The sequence below is a fragment of the Heptranchias perlo genome, chromosome 8 (genome assembly GCF_035084215.1).
Source record: "Heptranchias perlo isolate sHepPer1 chromosome 8, sHepPer1.hap1, whole genome shotgun sequence".
Taxonomy (NCBI): Eukaryota; Metazoa; Chordata; class Chondrichthyes; order Hexanchiformes; family Hexanchidae; genus Heptranchias; species Heptranchias perlo.
In genome coordinates this window covers 25,759,048-25,776,252 of record NC_090332.1, presented here as the reverse complement: position 1 = coordinate 25,776,252, position 17,205 = coordinate 25,759,048, and the positions used below count along the sequence as shown (strand labels likewise).

At 43.0% G+C, this 17,205-nt stretch overlaps 1 protein-coding gene across 10 annotated transcripts in view; it reads left to right on the top strand.

The window, feature by feature from the left end:
* The window catches only part of LOC137324491 (echinoderm microtubule-associated protein-like 4), a 350,494-nt gene that overhangs the window by 237,201 nt on the left and 96,088 nt on the right, over window positions 1-17,205 (top strand). For 6 of the 10 annotated variants that reach the window (XM_067988817.1, XM_067988815.1, XM_067988814.1 and 3 more), the window contains 3 exons: window positions 2,186-2,314; window positions 8,680-8,705; window positions 10,785-10,817. In XM_067988817.1, coding sequence (XP_067844918.1) covers window positions 2,186-2,314; window positions 8,680-8,705; window positions 10,785-10,817 — 188 coding nt within the window. Of the gene's footprint in view, window positions 1-2,185; window positions 2,315-8,679; window positions 8,706-10,784; window positions 10,818-14,172; window positions 14,403-17,205 lie in introns of those variants that run through there. The other 4 variants (XM_067988816.1, XM_067988821.1, XM_067988818.1 and 1 more) reach the window with 3 other exon arrangements.

The following is a 17,205-nucleotide window of genomic DNA, read 5'->3' as shown; positions in this document are numbered from 1 at the left end:
TTTCACTGTTTTGTGTTAAATCATGTTTTTCAGTATTTCCAATATTTTCAGCAATACTAATTTATGCTCTATACTGAGGGTTAGTAGCTGTAAAAGTGAAATTAACTGTCATCCTCAGTTTGATTGGTAGGATTATCCAGTCTACGAATATCTGCTCATGCCTCCTTGTTTCCTCCCAACCAAAGACTCTGCCAAAACTATCAATATTCTTAAGCTAAAGGTCCCCAAAATGCCAATTGTCCATTAAAGCTAGGATTTAAACTCGAATCTTATAATCAAGACTTTGGCATTGTAGTTACTAGACCCCACTGAATATTTTTATGAAGATATACAGGTAGTATATATTGAGATTAATATCTTAACTGTATAAATAATCTGCTATGGTTGAATAATCGTTAAGAGTTGATCCAAACTATTGGCAGTTTTTAAGTTCTTGTTGGATATTAACATACTTCTCAGGGCCTTGTTTGCATACAGAGTGCATGAAACCCTGAATTTACCTTTGCTGGGCTTCTACTCTAAAGCAGACTATGCATGTTACTACATTTTTCAATCTGGTAGTTTGCTGCTCTCTTTGTTTGCCATGACTTTCAAATGTGTGCTTATAAATTGTGGAGCACAGTCCAGGTTATGCATTCCATGCACCTTTTTATATTTTTGACTTGTTTAACTTTGCATGCCTCTACCTTTTTACAGTATCTTTGTGACCTTAACAGAAACTACATGGGGAGGGGGCGAAGCTTCCTCTTCACTACTTCAGTGTTCAGTTATCCTCATAATGCTATTAGATTGGTTGAGTGCAAGGTAAAGTCACAGCAGTAAGTGCAACCAATCTAAATTGAGTCCATTTAACAAGTTGGACCTGCAGTACTTTTATTCACTACAAAGCTATTGCCAACTTCTTTTGTGACAGAAGAGAGAAACTGGAATCAAAATCCAATATAAAAAACAGATCAAGGTTATTGAGAAAGAGAAGTGAAACTGATATCAATTAAGCACGGGGAAATCTCTCCAACTGTAAGAGATTATTTCTTGATAAGTGGACTTCATTATCTACAGACCTATGATCTTTTTTTCCTTTAAATCAAGAAGTGGTATAATTGAGTATTATGCAAAAAAGCAAATCAAATTACAATACCTAACTCTAACTCTAAACACACATGTTTCAAGTATTTTAAGTTTTTCAGTGCATATTCATTAGTTTATTTGGTGCAACTAGTTATACAGGTAATGTAGCACACTTCTGATTTATCAAATTGCTTCAGGAAACTTCAAATTATAAGGGGTTTCAGACAATCACAAATTATATTAACAACCATATTGTTCAGGTATAAACCAAAACCTTCAAAACTATAATAGTTCATTATGATGGTAATTAGAAGTTTACTATAACAGTCAAACTTTTTTCCAGGCTCTCTCTCTAATGGACAGCCAAAGCAAGCAAGTTTATTTTATTAAATCTTTATCGAAGATGATGATCTCAACCGAGCACTGTTGCAAATTAAGCATTGAGTGTCCTTTGTGTTAATATCAATTCATCAAATTTACAGCTTAACTGAAACAAAAAAAACAGGGACTTGTTTTTTCTGACTTGTTATAAATCTGGTTAGAATTTCCATCCAGAGTCCCTTTCATTTAAAATACTGACAATTATTCTACTTTTTCCACATTTCCCCATTATATATGGTAAATAAACTAATGCTAAATATTACAGTGATAGGAATTGTATGGCATTAGCTTTCTACTGTAGTGTTCAAAAGTGTAGCCTTCAAAGAGATTACATAAATTACCACGTGTAATGGAGGAACAGAACGTTACCATATTCAAATTAAAGTCTCTAAATCTTGTGTAAATGATTTCTATCACTTAAAAGTGTAGTCCATGCTGTTTGAAGCTGTACATCTTTTGGTTTCAATTAAATTTTATTCAATTCATTAACGTTAGAATTTATTTCATCTTGTCTTGGTTAATGCTTGTTACGGCATTACTGTTGTGACTTGCACTGCTTTTTTGGCACTTAACTCAAAATGAGATGCCAGATTAACCTAACTTTTCCCTTTGTCTAGCTTTGAAGATTTGCTTCCACTACTTCCCCTTTGGCGCTTGATATTTCAATTACTTATTTGAAGGATAATGTAATCTTTCTTTACATATTCTGATAACAATCTAACTTTACTTTTTACAGTGTAAAACGGGGTTCAACAATTGAAAGGTCACAGAGCAGCAGCTGGGAAGGTTCTGATGAGAATCGTAATAAAATGTTGAGAGCACATTCAACGTCTAAGTTATTAACAAAACACAAAAATACAGATAAGTAAGCACTAAATTTTGTGGAAAAATGAATTTTTGGCTGTTATTTATTCAATAACAAATCTTGGGAAATGTAAAATCTGAATTTAGAGTGTTTGGTGGGGGTGAGATGCAGGATGTGTAGGACACTATGGGTATTACTTTGCTGTCAGATGTAAGAATGTTGGATAAAAAAGCCATTCAGTCAATCATCCAGGACCTGTTTAAAGACCAATCTAATCACTTTTTTAAAATCATATTTTTTTTCTACTCCACCCATGCTGTATTAAATTGAGGAATGATCCAAATTCTTTTGAAGATATCAGTGGTGTCAGTGATTATTGAACTAGGTGGCGGTCTTTTCAATAGTTTGAATTTGTGTGTGTAAATTTTCCTTTTTCTCTTTCGTCTTCATTTTTAATTTTTTCTTCCATCATTGAAGAAGAAAAGACTGGTGGGGAGAGGCATTTACATTATTGTGCGAGGTAATTCCCAGCCTTCAATTAAATTGTTTAAAAAACACCAATGATATCCATAACAGTCAAGTGCCCTGGATTGCCCAGTACTTCCTGATTCAAATATTGAAATAAACTCTTGTCCCATTTGCACTGTGTTGGCAATTCCTGGTTCTTTTAGTCAGACACTTTTCCTCTTTCATTTTCTTGCTGGAAAATGAGAGGAAACAGCATTGAATAGCCAGACAAATTCTACAGGCAAGCAAGCTTTCAAAAGATGGGAAAGAAGAAGAAAAAAAGAAACAACATTAATGTCACTTTTGTACTGCACTTAGTGGCTTTATGTTCCCAGTGATCGAAGTAGGGAAACACATTTTCATTTCCTCCTCCCATTGCTATGAAGTGGGGGTATATTCAATATTGCTATAATTTTACATTGACACCCTGAGTTTGTGCCTTACAACACCACACACAGGGGGTTGATGCTAACAACTTGTCAGGCATGACATGAGAATAATCATTCTTATGAAGAAATTGGCAGTTTAGTTCCACTGACATCTTGGGCTCGATTTTAGGGTCGGGTTTCCAGCGGGGGGGCCCCGAAAATCCCGATGTGAGGTCACGTGACCGGATCGTGCCGCGATCCCGACCACTTCCGGGTTCCCCGATGACGTGCGGGGCTGCGTGCGTGGCCCCCGCTGGTGGGAATCCCGCAGGCAATTAAAGCCAGCGGGGTTCCACTTGAGAGTACTTACCTTGCTTGTTGAGGTCAGTTAATGAGCTGAATCAGCTGTCAAAAGAGGAAGTGTGGGATTTTACCTGCATCGCAGACTGTTTCACACACTGGGGGAAACAGTCTCTCTCCAACCAGGCGTGTTGCAGCCAGCAGCCCGTGGCAGCTGCCAAGGTGCACTCCACGGGGGAGAGCCCTCACCCACGCAGGAGGCCACCGCGTCACATAGGGCAACCCCTGCCCCCCCACCACCCCCCGCCAAGCCAGAGGACAGACCGACACGAAACCGCAGCCCCAGTCCGAGGAACCACCCACCTACCCTGCACAACCCCTCAGACCAACACCTGCCAGATGGGTGGTGCGTGGACACCCTCGGAGGACGAACAGCATGACCAGCCCCAGCAGCCTCGCAGTCCACGCGGTCCGCCGCAGAGACGTGGAGCCCCCCAACACGGTGTTGTTGCATGCCCACCTGCACAGCAGGAGGGAGGGCTACCGCAGAGAGAGACGCATCGCAGAGGGCACTACCCTCGCCACATGGTCCACAGACTGAGGCGAAGCTCCCCGGACCTCTCCGAGCAGCAGTGCACACGGAGGCGCAGACTCGCTCGACATGTAGTCGTGGAGATCTGCAGGCTCTTTCATGCCGAGCTGCTCCTGGCTGGCCCCAGCACCAAGTGCTTACCTGTCGCTGCCAAAGTCACCACTGCCCTCCACAACTTCTCCTCCGCATCCTTCCAGGGTGCAGCCGGCTACACCGCCGATGTCTCAGTGGTCTGCGCGGAAGAGCCCTGCAAATACACCTGCACCTACTCTGCAGTAACACGATGGGTGGCATCAGTGGTGGGTCCTCATAGTGATACCCAGGAGCGGGCATTATTGGACACAACAGACAGGATTCGCAGAGACATGGCAGTGGTGGTGCCAATATAATGTGTGCTGTTTGTTGCTCTGAAATTCAATATAGGTAACACCCATGGCAAACCCTCCGACACCCTTGTGCACCCCCTTCATGCTCACGAAACATTTGCCTCACACTGCCTACTGCACATATGTGATGCATGCCCTGTGGCTGCAGCACAGGTGGTGGCAGGTTGAGTGAGGCTGGCCGTGAGGGAGATGCACGAGAGGGTGAGTATGCGATAGAGCCATGAGATTTTATGAGGATTGGGTCGCGTGTTAGTGGCAGGATGAGTACTGGCGAGGTGAGTAGGTGGAGGTAAGATGAGGATGGGGTTTGAGTGGGTATGAGGGGTGATGTGACAGAGTAGTGTTGGCGGTGCCGAAGGAGATGTGGGGTTGGGGCAGTGTTGTGGCAGACGGAGTGTAGGGGAAAGACTTTGTGTTCTCACTGTGGCTGACCTACTGAGGTCATTGCAGCGCCTCCTGCACTGTATGCAGGTGGGCGATATGTTGGTTGCGCAGGTGACCCCCTCTGCCACCTCGAGCCAGGCCTTCTTGGTGGCAGAGGCTGGCCGCTTCCTCCCGCCCGCCAGGTGGAAGATCTCTGTCTTCGCCCTCCTCCTCACCCCATCTGATGATACCTGGGGTGAGGCATCATTAAACTGGGAGCAGCCTTCCCCCTGGGCTGCTCCATGCTGAAATTTGTTCCATTGGTTGCAGCATCTGTCAGTGGAGGACTGCCCCTTTAACTAGAGAGCCTCCAGCTGACAGATCGTACTGCGCATGCGCAGCCCGCCCGACGCGCAGACCAGCAGCGTGGACCCCGGAGGAGCAGGTAATTGATTCCTATTAGTGTGTTGCCTGCTACGATCGCGCAGGCAACCCACTAATTTCACCGAGCGTGTTGACCACGCTCCCGAAACCCAACCCGCCGGAAACCCACAGGCCTGCTAAAATCAGGCCCCTTGTTGGTGTTTAGCTAAGACCAGTCCCATCGTTGAGTGTCAGTCACACTTGGTCTGATTCTGGGTTTTAAATGTGCACCTACTATCTACTGCGTGTAAACGTGAGACAGATGTTACTGAACCACTGTCACATGGTTAGCTGCCAGTTTACTAACCAGTTCTTTGACAAAGCAGTAAGCTGTCACCTAAGTTCTGCAAACGTGAACTTTTCTGTTTATATTTGAAATAAATTATTTTCTTTGTTCAAAAATGAACTCTTGCAGGCAACTCTGTTGCAATTCAAATTCATTGTTGAAAAGCTGATTTTATAATGAGCAGTTTGGGGCGGGAGTTGAAGGAAAACAAAGTAGCTGTCAAACTTAGACTGACAACCATCATTTTAGACAAGTTGAAAAGACTAGAACTCCGTTTTGTTCCTTCTCATGCAAAGTTCTGAATGGAGACCTTCACAGTTCAAAGTGAAATTAAAATTTGGCCTCACTCCAAACTTACAATCATTGACTGCAAAGTACATGCCAGCAGATTTAGTAAAAACAAAGTACCATGTTCTCCTGTTTATTTTGTGAATTGTGTACGGCCTATGGCAATGCATATATAAATGTTAAAAAGGAGTAAAATGCTGTTTGTTAAAGCTGGGAGTTTTGGATTTTTGGTGAACTTGTACTCCTCAAGGTGAGGCTGGACATTCCTCCTCACCTTGAGGAGTACAAAATGTTGTACCAAATGTCGGTGTCATACACTCTATGGTCAGGTGTGGCAGATAGTAGAGTAAAGCTCTTTCTGTGATACCCCAACAACATGCCTTAATCATTACCTCAGAAGGTTATCTCCACCCACTACACCACTGTGTGGGTTCCATGTCCTATGGCAGCCAACTTGTGGCTTTTCCAAATCAATTGCCAATGTAGCTCCCCACTCTGACACAGCATGTCGATATATCAGTGTGTTACACTATCTCACTGCCAAGCTTTTAAGACCAATTTTTGACCCAGAAGTAGACTATACATTAAATAAATTATACCCCATTGTATACTGCTTTTTCCATACATCAATTAAGATTTTTTTTTGAGGTTTCTTAATGCTGAACTTTGTATTAAAAACAGTGGTGAGTCTAAACAAATTAGATATTGTAGAACCAGTGCTTGAAACTGAAGCTTCTTTTTATGGAGCCTGGAGGGAGAAACAGTTCTGTGTGCACAATTGTTATAAAAGTTACGATTCACAAAATTAGCCCCAGTTTTAACTCTGTTCACACGGGGCGGGCGCGGGTTAAAATGGCAGTCGGGCCCTGCTCGCCGTGTTTCCAACGCGTTTGCGCCTGCTGCCATTTTAACCCCGCCCATTCAGGTCACAGGGAAGGCGCCCAATGCAGACCGGTGGGTGCTTCATCAATATTCAAAAGTCGGGGTCCGATGCAGATAATTTGGATCATGACGCGATTTTAACGAAGAATCGCACTCGTTGCTCGATTAGGACTAGAAGAGACGCAAGTAAGTTTAATTTTTTTTTACCGTTTCCTAGTGGGCCAGGAGGAACAGGGGTCACGCCGCCTGCTGCCCAAAATCTTGCTCCCACCCACCAGCCTTCACGTCAGCCCTGCCAGCTTCAGGCAGGAGCCAGTGTTGAAAAATGTAAATGCCGCTTCCCTCCCACCCCGCATGCTGCACCCCTGCCCTAGGTTAAAATCGGTTCTACTGTTTCTGGTTATATCTTCTACTATTCTATTAGCTTTTTTTACTTTATGCTTTTACTAGTTGCAGGAAGGGATCAAGTTCATGGGTCAATCTTAATTTTTTTTGTGCCCTTGTTTGTGTATTAATATTTGATTCCTGCTTTTTACTAGCAATTGTTGATCGGGGTTGGACCCCGAGTCTAAGCCCCCTAATATTCCTTTTCCCTTTGATTACTTTCATGTGCACTTGAACATGCCTATCGAGAATGTGTGGGTGATGCCACTGTGCTATTGTGGGCTGGGGCTGGTGGCAAATCATTTACATTTATACTGCAGTCCATTTACATCATTATAGTTACAAGACCTCCTCTTCCGGGTGATCTTGCTATTGGTGAACATTTAAATATCTATATACATTCAGCAGCTTTATGCTATACTTTTAACTTGGTTTAACATCCAAAATGGCATGGGGACAAAAGTGCGTTATAAACATAGAGGTTTTTATCTGGGCTAGAGCACTGTCTTGTTACTTTTCAGGCCACCTCTGGGACCTGATTTAGAATCTGGCTCAGACTGATGGCAGCAGAAAGCCTTTCTTCTTCTTGTAAGGATCCAATGTGAAATAAAGTTGGGCAGTTTGAGCACAGCTCCTAGTCTACAGCATAAAATTGTCCACAATTCATCACCTTATTTTAATGCTAAATTGACAGCTTCACTCAAAGGCCATTATGGCTGATGTGGGAAAAGAAAATTTCATTTCAGCCCAGCAAGAGATACTTTTTTGAAGTTGAGGCACATCTTTGGAAAGAGCATATGGAACTTTATTCCAAATCTGGCTGTGCAGTACCTGAGTCGAGAGTGCTTGGTGCTAACATTAGGTGTCAAAAGTGGAAAAATGTGTTGAATTTCTTAGTGTTGATTTCACCTTGAGGAGAACATAAGATGCTCCAATTTCTCCCACCCCATATACATGTAGATATATGCTTGGTGTAATGTGCATAGTATATTGCCCTATATAAACGGAATGAAATTCCTGAGTATATTGTTGGAGGCTAACACTTTTGCATTTCACATTCAGTTTCTGTAAGATTATTTCAGTTCTAATGCCCAGATGTTTTTTGTGACTGTAGCTCACAGTATAATGTAGGCAGAATTAAATGTATGAGGGTGGATGGGGGAGGCCTTTTGGCCCGTCTTAGTTTTTCTTCTATAAAAACCTACAGTACCCTATCACAGCATCTAATTACCTATTGAATAATTGCAGAGTTTTTTTGCCTCCACTACCCTACCCAGAAGGCTAGTCCACATATCGACAACTCTTTGCAAGGAGTACTTTCTCACACCAGCCCTGACTGTGCCTTTCATCAGTTTATCCTGCAGTTGTGGTTTAATTTGAAATAGTGTGCCAGATTAACCTTTGTCTATTCTACATCTTCATAAGGTCCCCGCTCATTTACTTTCTTCCAAGGCTGAGATTTTCTGACCCTTCCTAACAATTCAGTTCTTTGAAGCACTAGGAATCAGCTTGCTATCATATATATGATCTATGCTTAATAGAGAATACTTGGCCTTTAGTTTGAATTTTTTTGCTTGAAAATTCAATTTGTCTAATAGCTGGTTAGTTGAATTTCACTTAAATACCTTATTCCTTTTTTTTGCCAGATCTAAGGAACCAGCTATCAGTCAAGGTAAAAAAAAAATGTTTCTTTTAAAGTTAGCTAATGCTTGCAACTTTCCTGAGAATTGTGCACAGACATTTTTCCTGATTTTTAAACTTAAAAATAATTGTTGTTTTTTCTTGAATAGTTCATAATGCATTTTATTCATTTAAACCCATTTTAAAAAATTGAAAATAAAATAGTGTTAAATTCATAGAGTTTTAATACATTATTTTCCGAAATTTGAGTGAAGACGCAAGGACTGGACTGTTGAAAAGAGAGCACAAAGCAGAGATGCACATTTTAGGTTTAATGCAATTCCTTTATTTTAATCCATTGCTATTCATCAGGTATGTAGATATGTAAATTTCAATGTTTTGGAGGTCTTTGTACCTTGATATATTAAGAAACTGCTTAAGTGGGTTTGTCCTGTACTATTCAATAAAATGACCAGTCTCTTCAATAAGTATGTATATTGCTCATTCTGGAATATTACAATAAGTTTAAAGGTGAACAATATTCTGCAGGATTGGGTTTATAAAGCCAGGTATTTACTTTCTTCTGTTTTTAAAGTCCATGTGGCAAAAGTAATTTGATAAATCAATACCTATAAATGCCCTGGATCGGTTGGTATATATCCTGAAATGTTGAAGGAAGTTTATGGGGCTGTGGCCATCGGCAGGGAGGAATCGGTGAGCACTGATGACGTTGCTTCGGACTGGATGCAGAATATTTTAAAATGGCAATATAAATAAAACAACTACTACAGGGCCATTAGTCAAATGTCAACAACAAGAAAGGAAGGGGTAGTAGCTGTATAACAATTTTTATAAAAAGCAGCCAATATGGGTTTAAAAGGGAAGATCCTGCCTGTAAAACCTCCTGGCCATCTTTGATGATACAGATGAAGTAGATAATGACACCATCTATGATAAGTTTTCACTTCTATGAAAACTTTTGTGAAAGTTCCACATGGAAGACTGCTGCTTAAACTAAAGGCCACTAGAATCTGGGGTAAGAAATGGGACTGGATATATAATAGGAAACCGAATACTCGTGAGATGTGTAATATCAGACTAGGGAGTCATTGAGCCCCATAGAAATTAGTGCTTGGATTCCTTTTGATTCTAATCTATGTGAAATGATTGCTGTCAGTAAATCTGACAAGTTTATACTGGGTGGGAGAAAATAGTGACAGATTTACAAAAGAATTTAGTTTGGTTATGCAATTAGATAAATAGTAAATTAAATTTATCACTGATGGATGCAAAGTACTACACATTGGTTGAAAATGTGAGTCATAAGTATGCAATTAATGGAATTGAATTAGTTCAGAGGATTTAGCAACTGACCTGGGCGGCATAATTGTCACTTTCTATGTCTTGACAATGTACTGAAACATTATAAAAAAGCTAATAGAATGGGAGATATAGCCAGAACAGTAACATAAAAGTCTACAGAAGTCAAGCTTTACAATTTAATGATTAAATCACATGAATACTACATTTAGTTTTGGTTGCCACACCACAAAGAAGATATATGTTCATTAAAAAGGGTACAGAAAAGAGCAACAAGAATAATTTCAAATCTAAAACTGATAAGTTAAAAGTATCAGCTTTATATTCTACAAAGAAGGCGGCTAAGAAGGGACCTCATCAATGCATAGAAAGTATTAAATGGTATAGATAAGGTAAATAAATCCATGATATTATTTCAGAGCGGGTCAGGAAGCTAGGATCCAAGGATATAAAAGGAAATGATTGAAAAATGAATTCAGAAGATATCAGGAAGAACATCTTTATTCAAACCATGAAAAATGCTGGCAAATTCTGCCAGTCAGGTTTAGTAAAGCCAAACACATTAGGGTAGTTCAAAATGCAGTTGGACACTATGATGGGAAAATACTAGAAGATGAACTTAATGGGATAAATAGGCGTTTCTCATCTCTGGTTTCTCTTATGTTTTATCTGTTTATTAGTTGATATGTTAACGTCCTTTTATTCATCATTTATTTTTTAATTGAATTTGATTTTTCAGTTTTAAGGTAAGTAGTGATTTTGCAAACGTCATAATTTGTTTTAAGTTGTTTTATTTCTGTCTTATGGTCAGCCCAAAGTTCACGCCGTGGAGCGTACAGCCAAGGTAAGTATCAGCCAAACAGCATCTAATGAGCTGCTTTCCGACTTTAGCTTACGCAGTCTATTTTTGTGTTCTGATTTGCTGGAACCACACAAGTCATTATAAAGCATTCACTGTATAGGAATTAAACAATTTATCATTCAATGGGATGATCATTCTCACATGTACATTTATGTACTTGTTTTAATTTGGACGAATTATCACCCAACTGCCCATCCATGTTGTAGAATTAAAGGGTATTGTAATAAAAAAAAAATCCAGCAATCAATGCTCCAGAGGATATTAGGGTCTTTTTTCTGTTGTACAAAAGATTATAAAATTGGATCTTTTGCACCTGGAATGAAAAACATCCCTGGAACACTCAGTCCTATGTGCGCTAACTAGCATTTAAGATTCTGTGGAGGTATTTAAGTATATTTTGTTGACCTTGAGATTCTATTTTGGAGGTGACTTTTTTGAGCTTGTTTACTGCTTCAATATTTGGTTCAGAGTTGTCCAAAATTTAGATGAAGCCAGCGCCACTTATTTCTCAGTTTCTCAGTTTCACTGTTTCCAACCACTTTGACTTTTGACAGATATTTTATGGAGTAGCCTGTTGTTTAATAGCATCAATTAAATAATGCAGGAATTACCATGAAAACAACACAGCGCAGTAATTGTAAATATAATCGCTAAAATTAAATGACTTGTTTCTTTTGAAGAGGCAAGATTCAGATGCATGGATTTTTTAAGAGCTATGCAGCAATAATTTAAAAGGTTTATTTTTTATAATCTGTACATCCATAAACCTGTTATGGCAAGCAACACTGCAGATTGCTAGATGTGATTTGAGGGTATGGTATTGAGCAGCATACTAGCACACTTACTGCAGAGTGCGTGATGCTTTAGGTTTCCTAAGCTCCAATAAGTTACTTGATTCTAGTTGATCTATAATAGAACAGAAGTAATATAAGGCATGGAGGAATTAATCTATATTTGGAAGAACTGAGTTGGGTGTGAGTAGCTTAGAAAACTAAAATAAGTGCAAAAATATTGACAGTTAATTTGACACTTGCAATCACTTAACAACATTTCATCTTGAGTGCATTATTATTGCTGGTGCTATACGATGTGTGGAACCAGGAAAAACCATAAATTCGAGTACTGGGTTACAGTTTGTGTTACAGACATCTACAGAACTGGGATAAAAATTGGAGGAGTTTGAAGGGGATCAGATATTTTTCTTAGTGTATTTTGGAAGGTGACCATAAAATTCTTGCTCCTTTCTTAGTTGAGCTGCTTATCAGATGTTTGTATAAAAGCAGGACCAGTTATGAGCATCTGTTCTATGGATTCTGGTTTTTGCACTTGATAAGGAATAACTTTGGAGTTGATTTGCCTTGTAATGGGGCAACTCCATTGCTGTAGTTAGTTTAATCATTTAGACAAATTTTTGCAGCGCAGTTCTTTTTATTTTTTTTTGCCAGAGGCAACATCTCTTCACATAAAGAAATTTAAGAACTTTATGAAAATGGCACAAAGCAATGTGTGCTTCTCTTTACTTCTCTCTCTTCTTGTCCTCAACTTGTAAGAAAATATCCTTGAACATGTTGTCATCTCCCAAATCCGAGCGCATCTTTCCTGCAATTCCATGTTTGAATCCCTCCAATCAGGTTTCCACCCTGCCGCAGTATTGAAACGGCCCTTATCAAAGTCACAAATGATATCCTATGTGACTGTGACCATGGTAAATGTCCCTCCTCATCCTTCTTGACCTGTCTCAGGCCTTTGACACGGTTGACCACACCATCCTCCTCCAACACCTCTCCTCCATCGTCCAGCTGGCTAGGACTATGCTCGCCTGGTTCGATTCTTATCTACCAGTCGTAGCCAGAGAATCACCTGCATTGGCTTCTCTTCCCACTCCCACACAGTTACCTCTGGAGTCCCCCAAGGATCTATCCTTGGCCCCCTCCTATTTCTTATCTACATGCTGCCCCTCAGCGACATCATCCGAAAACATAACATCTGATTCCACATGTACGCTGATGACACCCAGCTGTACCTCACCACCACCTCCCTCATAGAATCATAGAAAATTTACAGCACAGAAGGAGGCCATTCGGCCCATCACATCCGCACCGGACACGATGGGCCGACCCCTCCACTGTCTCTGATTTGCCACACTGCTTGTCTGACATCCAGTACTGGAAGAGCAAAAATTTCCCCACCACAAACTCCGTTCCCTAGCCACCGACTCCATCCCTCTCCCTGGCCACTATCTAAGGCTGGAATGGACCGTTCGCACCCTTGGCATCCTATTTGACTCTGAGATGAGTGTCCGACCACATAGCCGCTCCATCACCAAGACCACCTACTTCCACCTCCATAACATCGCCTGTCTCCATCCCTGCCTCAGCTCATCTGTTGCTGAAACCCTCATCCATGCCTTTATTACCTCTACACTTGACTATTACAATGCACTCCTGGCCGACCTCCCATCTTCCACCCTCCATAAACTTGAGCTTATCCAAAACTCTGTTGCCCGTATCCTAACTCACACCAAGTCCCGTTCTCCCATTACCCCTGTGCTCGATGATCTATATTGGCTCCCAGTCTGGGAACGCCTTGATTTTAAAAGTCTCATCCTTGTTTTCAAATCCCTCCATAGCCTTGTTCCTCCCTATCTCTGTAACGTCCTCCAGCCTTACAACCCTCCGAGATCTCTGCGCTCCTCCAATTCTTGCCTCTTGCACATCCCCGATTTTAATCGCCCCACTATTGGCGGCCGTGCCTTCAGCTGCCTCGCCCTAAGCTCTGGAATTTCCTCCCTAAGCATCTCCTTCTCTCCTTTAAGAAGCTCCTTAAAACCTACCTCTTTGACCAAGCTTTTGGTCACCTGCCCTAATATCTCCTTATGTGGCTCGGTGATGAATTTTGTTTGATAATTGCTCCTGTGAAGCGGCTTGGGCTGTTTTACTACATTAAAGGCGCTATATGAATGCAAGTTGTTGTTCAGAATGAATAATGGATCCCATTTTAAATAGGCTCAGTGTAAAGAAAGAATGGAAATTGTATACTGCAGATATGATGTTTAAGGGTAAAGATGCTCATCAGTTTAACCTTTCTTTTCTCTTAATTTTATTTGACTTTCTTCCCCCTGTTAGGCCCCCACCCTCAAGCCATATCACAGTTCCCAACTGAAAGGTAGGGAGCAGGCATAATCGTTACCAGTGGTGCTGTTTAAATGTACATGAAAGCAGTATGAACTATTTGCAGCTCTGATTTAATGTACATAAATGCTTGATTTTCCCTTCTGTTGGAAAAGTCCTTGCCCTGACAATGTGTTTCGTTACTGGTCATGTGGGAATTATAGATGAGAACCCATGTCCTACTCTTCCATAATGCAGGATGCGAGTACGTGTATACACTAGCTCACCTCAGTTTGTGCCTTCATAGAGCTACCACCCTCTCTTTTACTGGGCCTTCCGCAGCTGTTGCTGCAGGACTTCACTGTTATACAGAAAGAAATATGATGGCCGACCAATTCCTGGGAGAATACCACCTTCATCAACTTTATCGTCACGCAGAAGCAAATACAGACACAAGGTAAACCCACAAGTGCAGAGAGACACAAAGGGAAATGTGGCGGGAAGCAAAGATGGGAGAAGATGAGGGCACAGAGAAAAAACAGCAGAAATGGGTGAGAGAGATAAAGGGGCGAACATAGGGGAGATAAATTTAGAGAGAGAATGCATCCAGAGAGAAAATAGCACGCTGGAGTAAGAGATAAAGTGAAAGACAGATATTCACAACACATCACTGAAATATAAGGGACGATTTTAATCACCACCCAGTGAGAAGGGTGCGGGCAGGGTAAGATAGTGGTGGGGGGAGGGTCACGCTGTGTTCCTGCACCCAACAAATTTTACTCACTCGAATTCAGGCATGGGAAGGCCGCCCGCCCCAAAGTAACTAGGGCCTAATTTAAATGGCAGCATGGCGTCCTATTTTAACCGCGGGCCTGCAATTTCTCCAGATCCGCCAGCAAAAACTAGAAACAATCCAAGCCCAGGTAAGATTTTTTAAAACAATTGTCATTAAAAAAGGGCTCTTCCTGGCCTCACAAATATGCCTTGGGATTCCACTGCCCCGGGCTTCACCCCTCCCTCGATCATAAACTTGCCGAGCCCCCCACCCCCCTTCCAATCTGTACTTACCTTGCCGTTTCCATGGGTCCCCCTACCACCAATGTTGACTCACACCCACTGACAGTGACGTCACTCCTGCCGGCTTTGGATGGGAGTTAGAGTCGGGACATGCAGATGTGACCTGGAAATTAAGATCTCCGGGCCTTGCCCTCCATGGGGCCGGATGGTTTGCTGCCCACTTCAGCCCCCACATGCCTAATTCCTGTTCAGAGTTCAAATCAGCCCAATAGATTCAGCAAGAAGCTCCAAGAAACTGAGACATTGAACAGACAAAAAAAAATTGCAGCTGTGTAGCACAGCCAGAGACTAGGGGCTCGATTTTCGCACCCGCGATCGGGTGCGTTCCTGGCGGGGGGGGTTGCGAAAATCCGGGATTCCCGGGGCGGGTCTGGAGCCCGGCTCCAACCCGCCCACTTCCAGGTTCCCCAGTGACGCGCTGACATGCGCGCGCAGCCCCTGCATGAGGGACTCCCACCGACAACAAAAGCCGGCGGGGTGCCACTTGAAGTACTTAAACAGGTACTTCAGGTCGTTTATAGACCTGATTGACCTGATATTTTAGGAGGGCTGGGATTTTGAAATTAAATGAGACTGTTTCCCGTGCTGGGGGAAACACTCCCAGTTCAAATGGACGTGTTGCAGCCATCAGCCTGTGGCAGCTGCAAAGGTCCATTTGACAGGTGAGGGGGGAGACCCTCACTCATTGCAGGAGGCCACTCTGTCACTTTGGACAAAGTTTGGCCTCCACCACCCTCCTCCTAACAAGAAAATTCACCAACTTGCACACTTACCCCGGTGTCCAGACACATTTACCTACTTTGCGGACCCCCTCAAATGTACATCTTCCGAATGGGGGTTGCCGTAGCTGCAGTCATGACCTCGGAGGGCGAACAGCATCACCAGCCACGCCGTCCACCTCTGACACGTGGAGCTCCACAACACAGTGCTGTGACACATCCACCTGCACAGCAGGAGGGAGGCCAACTGCAGAGAGAGATGCGTCGCAGAGGGCACTACCCTCGCCACAGGGTCTACAGACTGAGGCTCAGCTTCCTAGACCTCTCCGAGCAGCAGTGCACACGGAGACTCAGAGTCACTCGACGTAGTCGTGGACATCTGCAGCCTCCTTCATGCCGAGCTGCTCCCGGCTGGCCCGAGCACCATCTTACCTGTCGCTGTCAAAGTCACCACTGCCCTCAACAACTTCTCCTCCGCATCCTTCCAGGGTGCCACCGGAGACATCGCTGATGTCTCTCAGTCATCTGCACAAAAGAGCCCTGCAAATACACCTACACCCACTCTGCAGTGACACAATGGGTGGCATCAGTTGTGGGTCTTCATAGTGATCCTCAGGAAAGGGCATTATTGCACAAACCAAACAAGATTCTCAAAGACGTGGCAGTAGTGGTGACAATATAATATGTTATGTGAGTTGATCAGAAATTAAATAAAGGTAAACACCATGACAAACCCTCAAACACCCTTGTGCATCCCCTTCATGCTCACGACACGTTTGCCTTGCGCTTCCTACTGCACATATGTGATGCATGCCCTGTGGCTGCAGCACAGGTAGTGGCAGGTTGAGTGAGGCTGACCGTGAAAGAGATGCATGAGAGGGTGAGTATGAGATTGTATGAGGATTGGGTTAAGTGGTAGTGGCGGGATGAGTACTGGCGAGGTGAGTAAGTGCAGGTAAGATGAGGATGAGCTTTGAGTGGGTGTGAGGAGTGATATGATAGAGTAATGTTGGCAGTGCAGAAGGAGATGTGGGGTGGGGGCGGTGATGTGGCAGACGGAGTGTAGGGGAATGAGTAAGTGTACTCACTTCGGCTGACCTACTTAGGTGATTGAAGCGCCTCCTTCACTGTATGCAGGTGCGCGATATGTTGGTGGTGCTGGTGACCTCCTCTGCCACCTCGAGCCAGGCCTTTGTGGTGGCAGAGGCAGGCCGCTTCCTCCCGCCCGCCCGCCAGGGGGAAGATCTCTGTCCTCCCCCTCCTCCTCACCCCATCCAATGATACCTGGAGTGAGGCATCATTAAACCTAGGAGCAGCCTTCCCCCTGGGCTGCTCCATGCTGTAATTGTTCCTATTTTCTGCAGCATCAGTCAGTGGAGGACTGCTCCTTTAAATAGGGCTCCTCCAGCTGACAGACCTTGCTGCGCATGCGCAGTCCGCCTGCCGCGCAGCTTACCAGCGGGA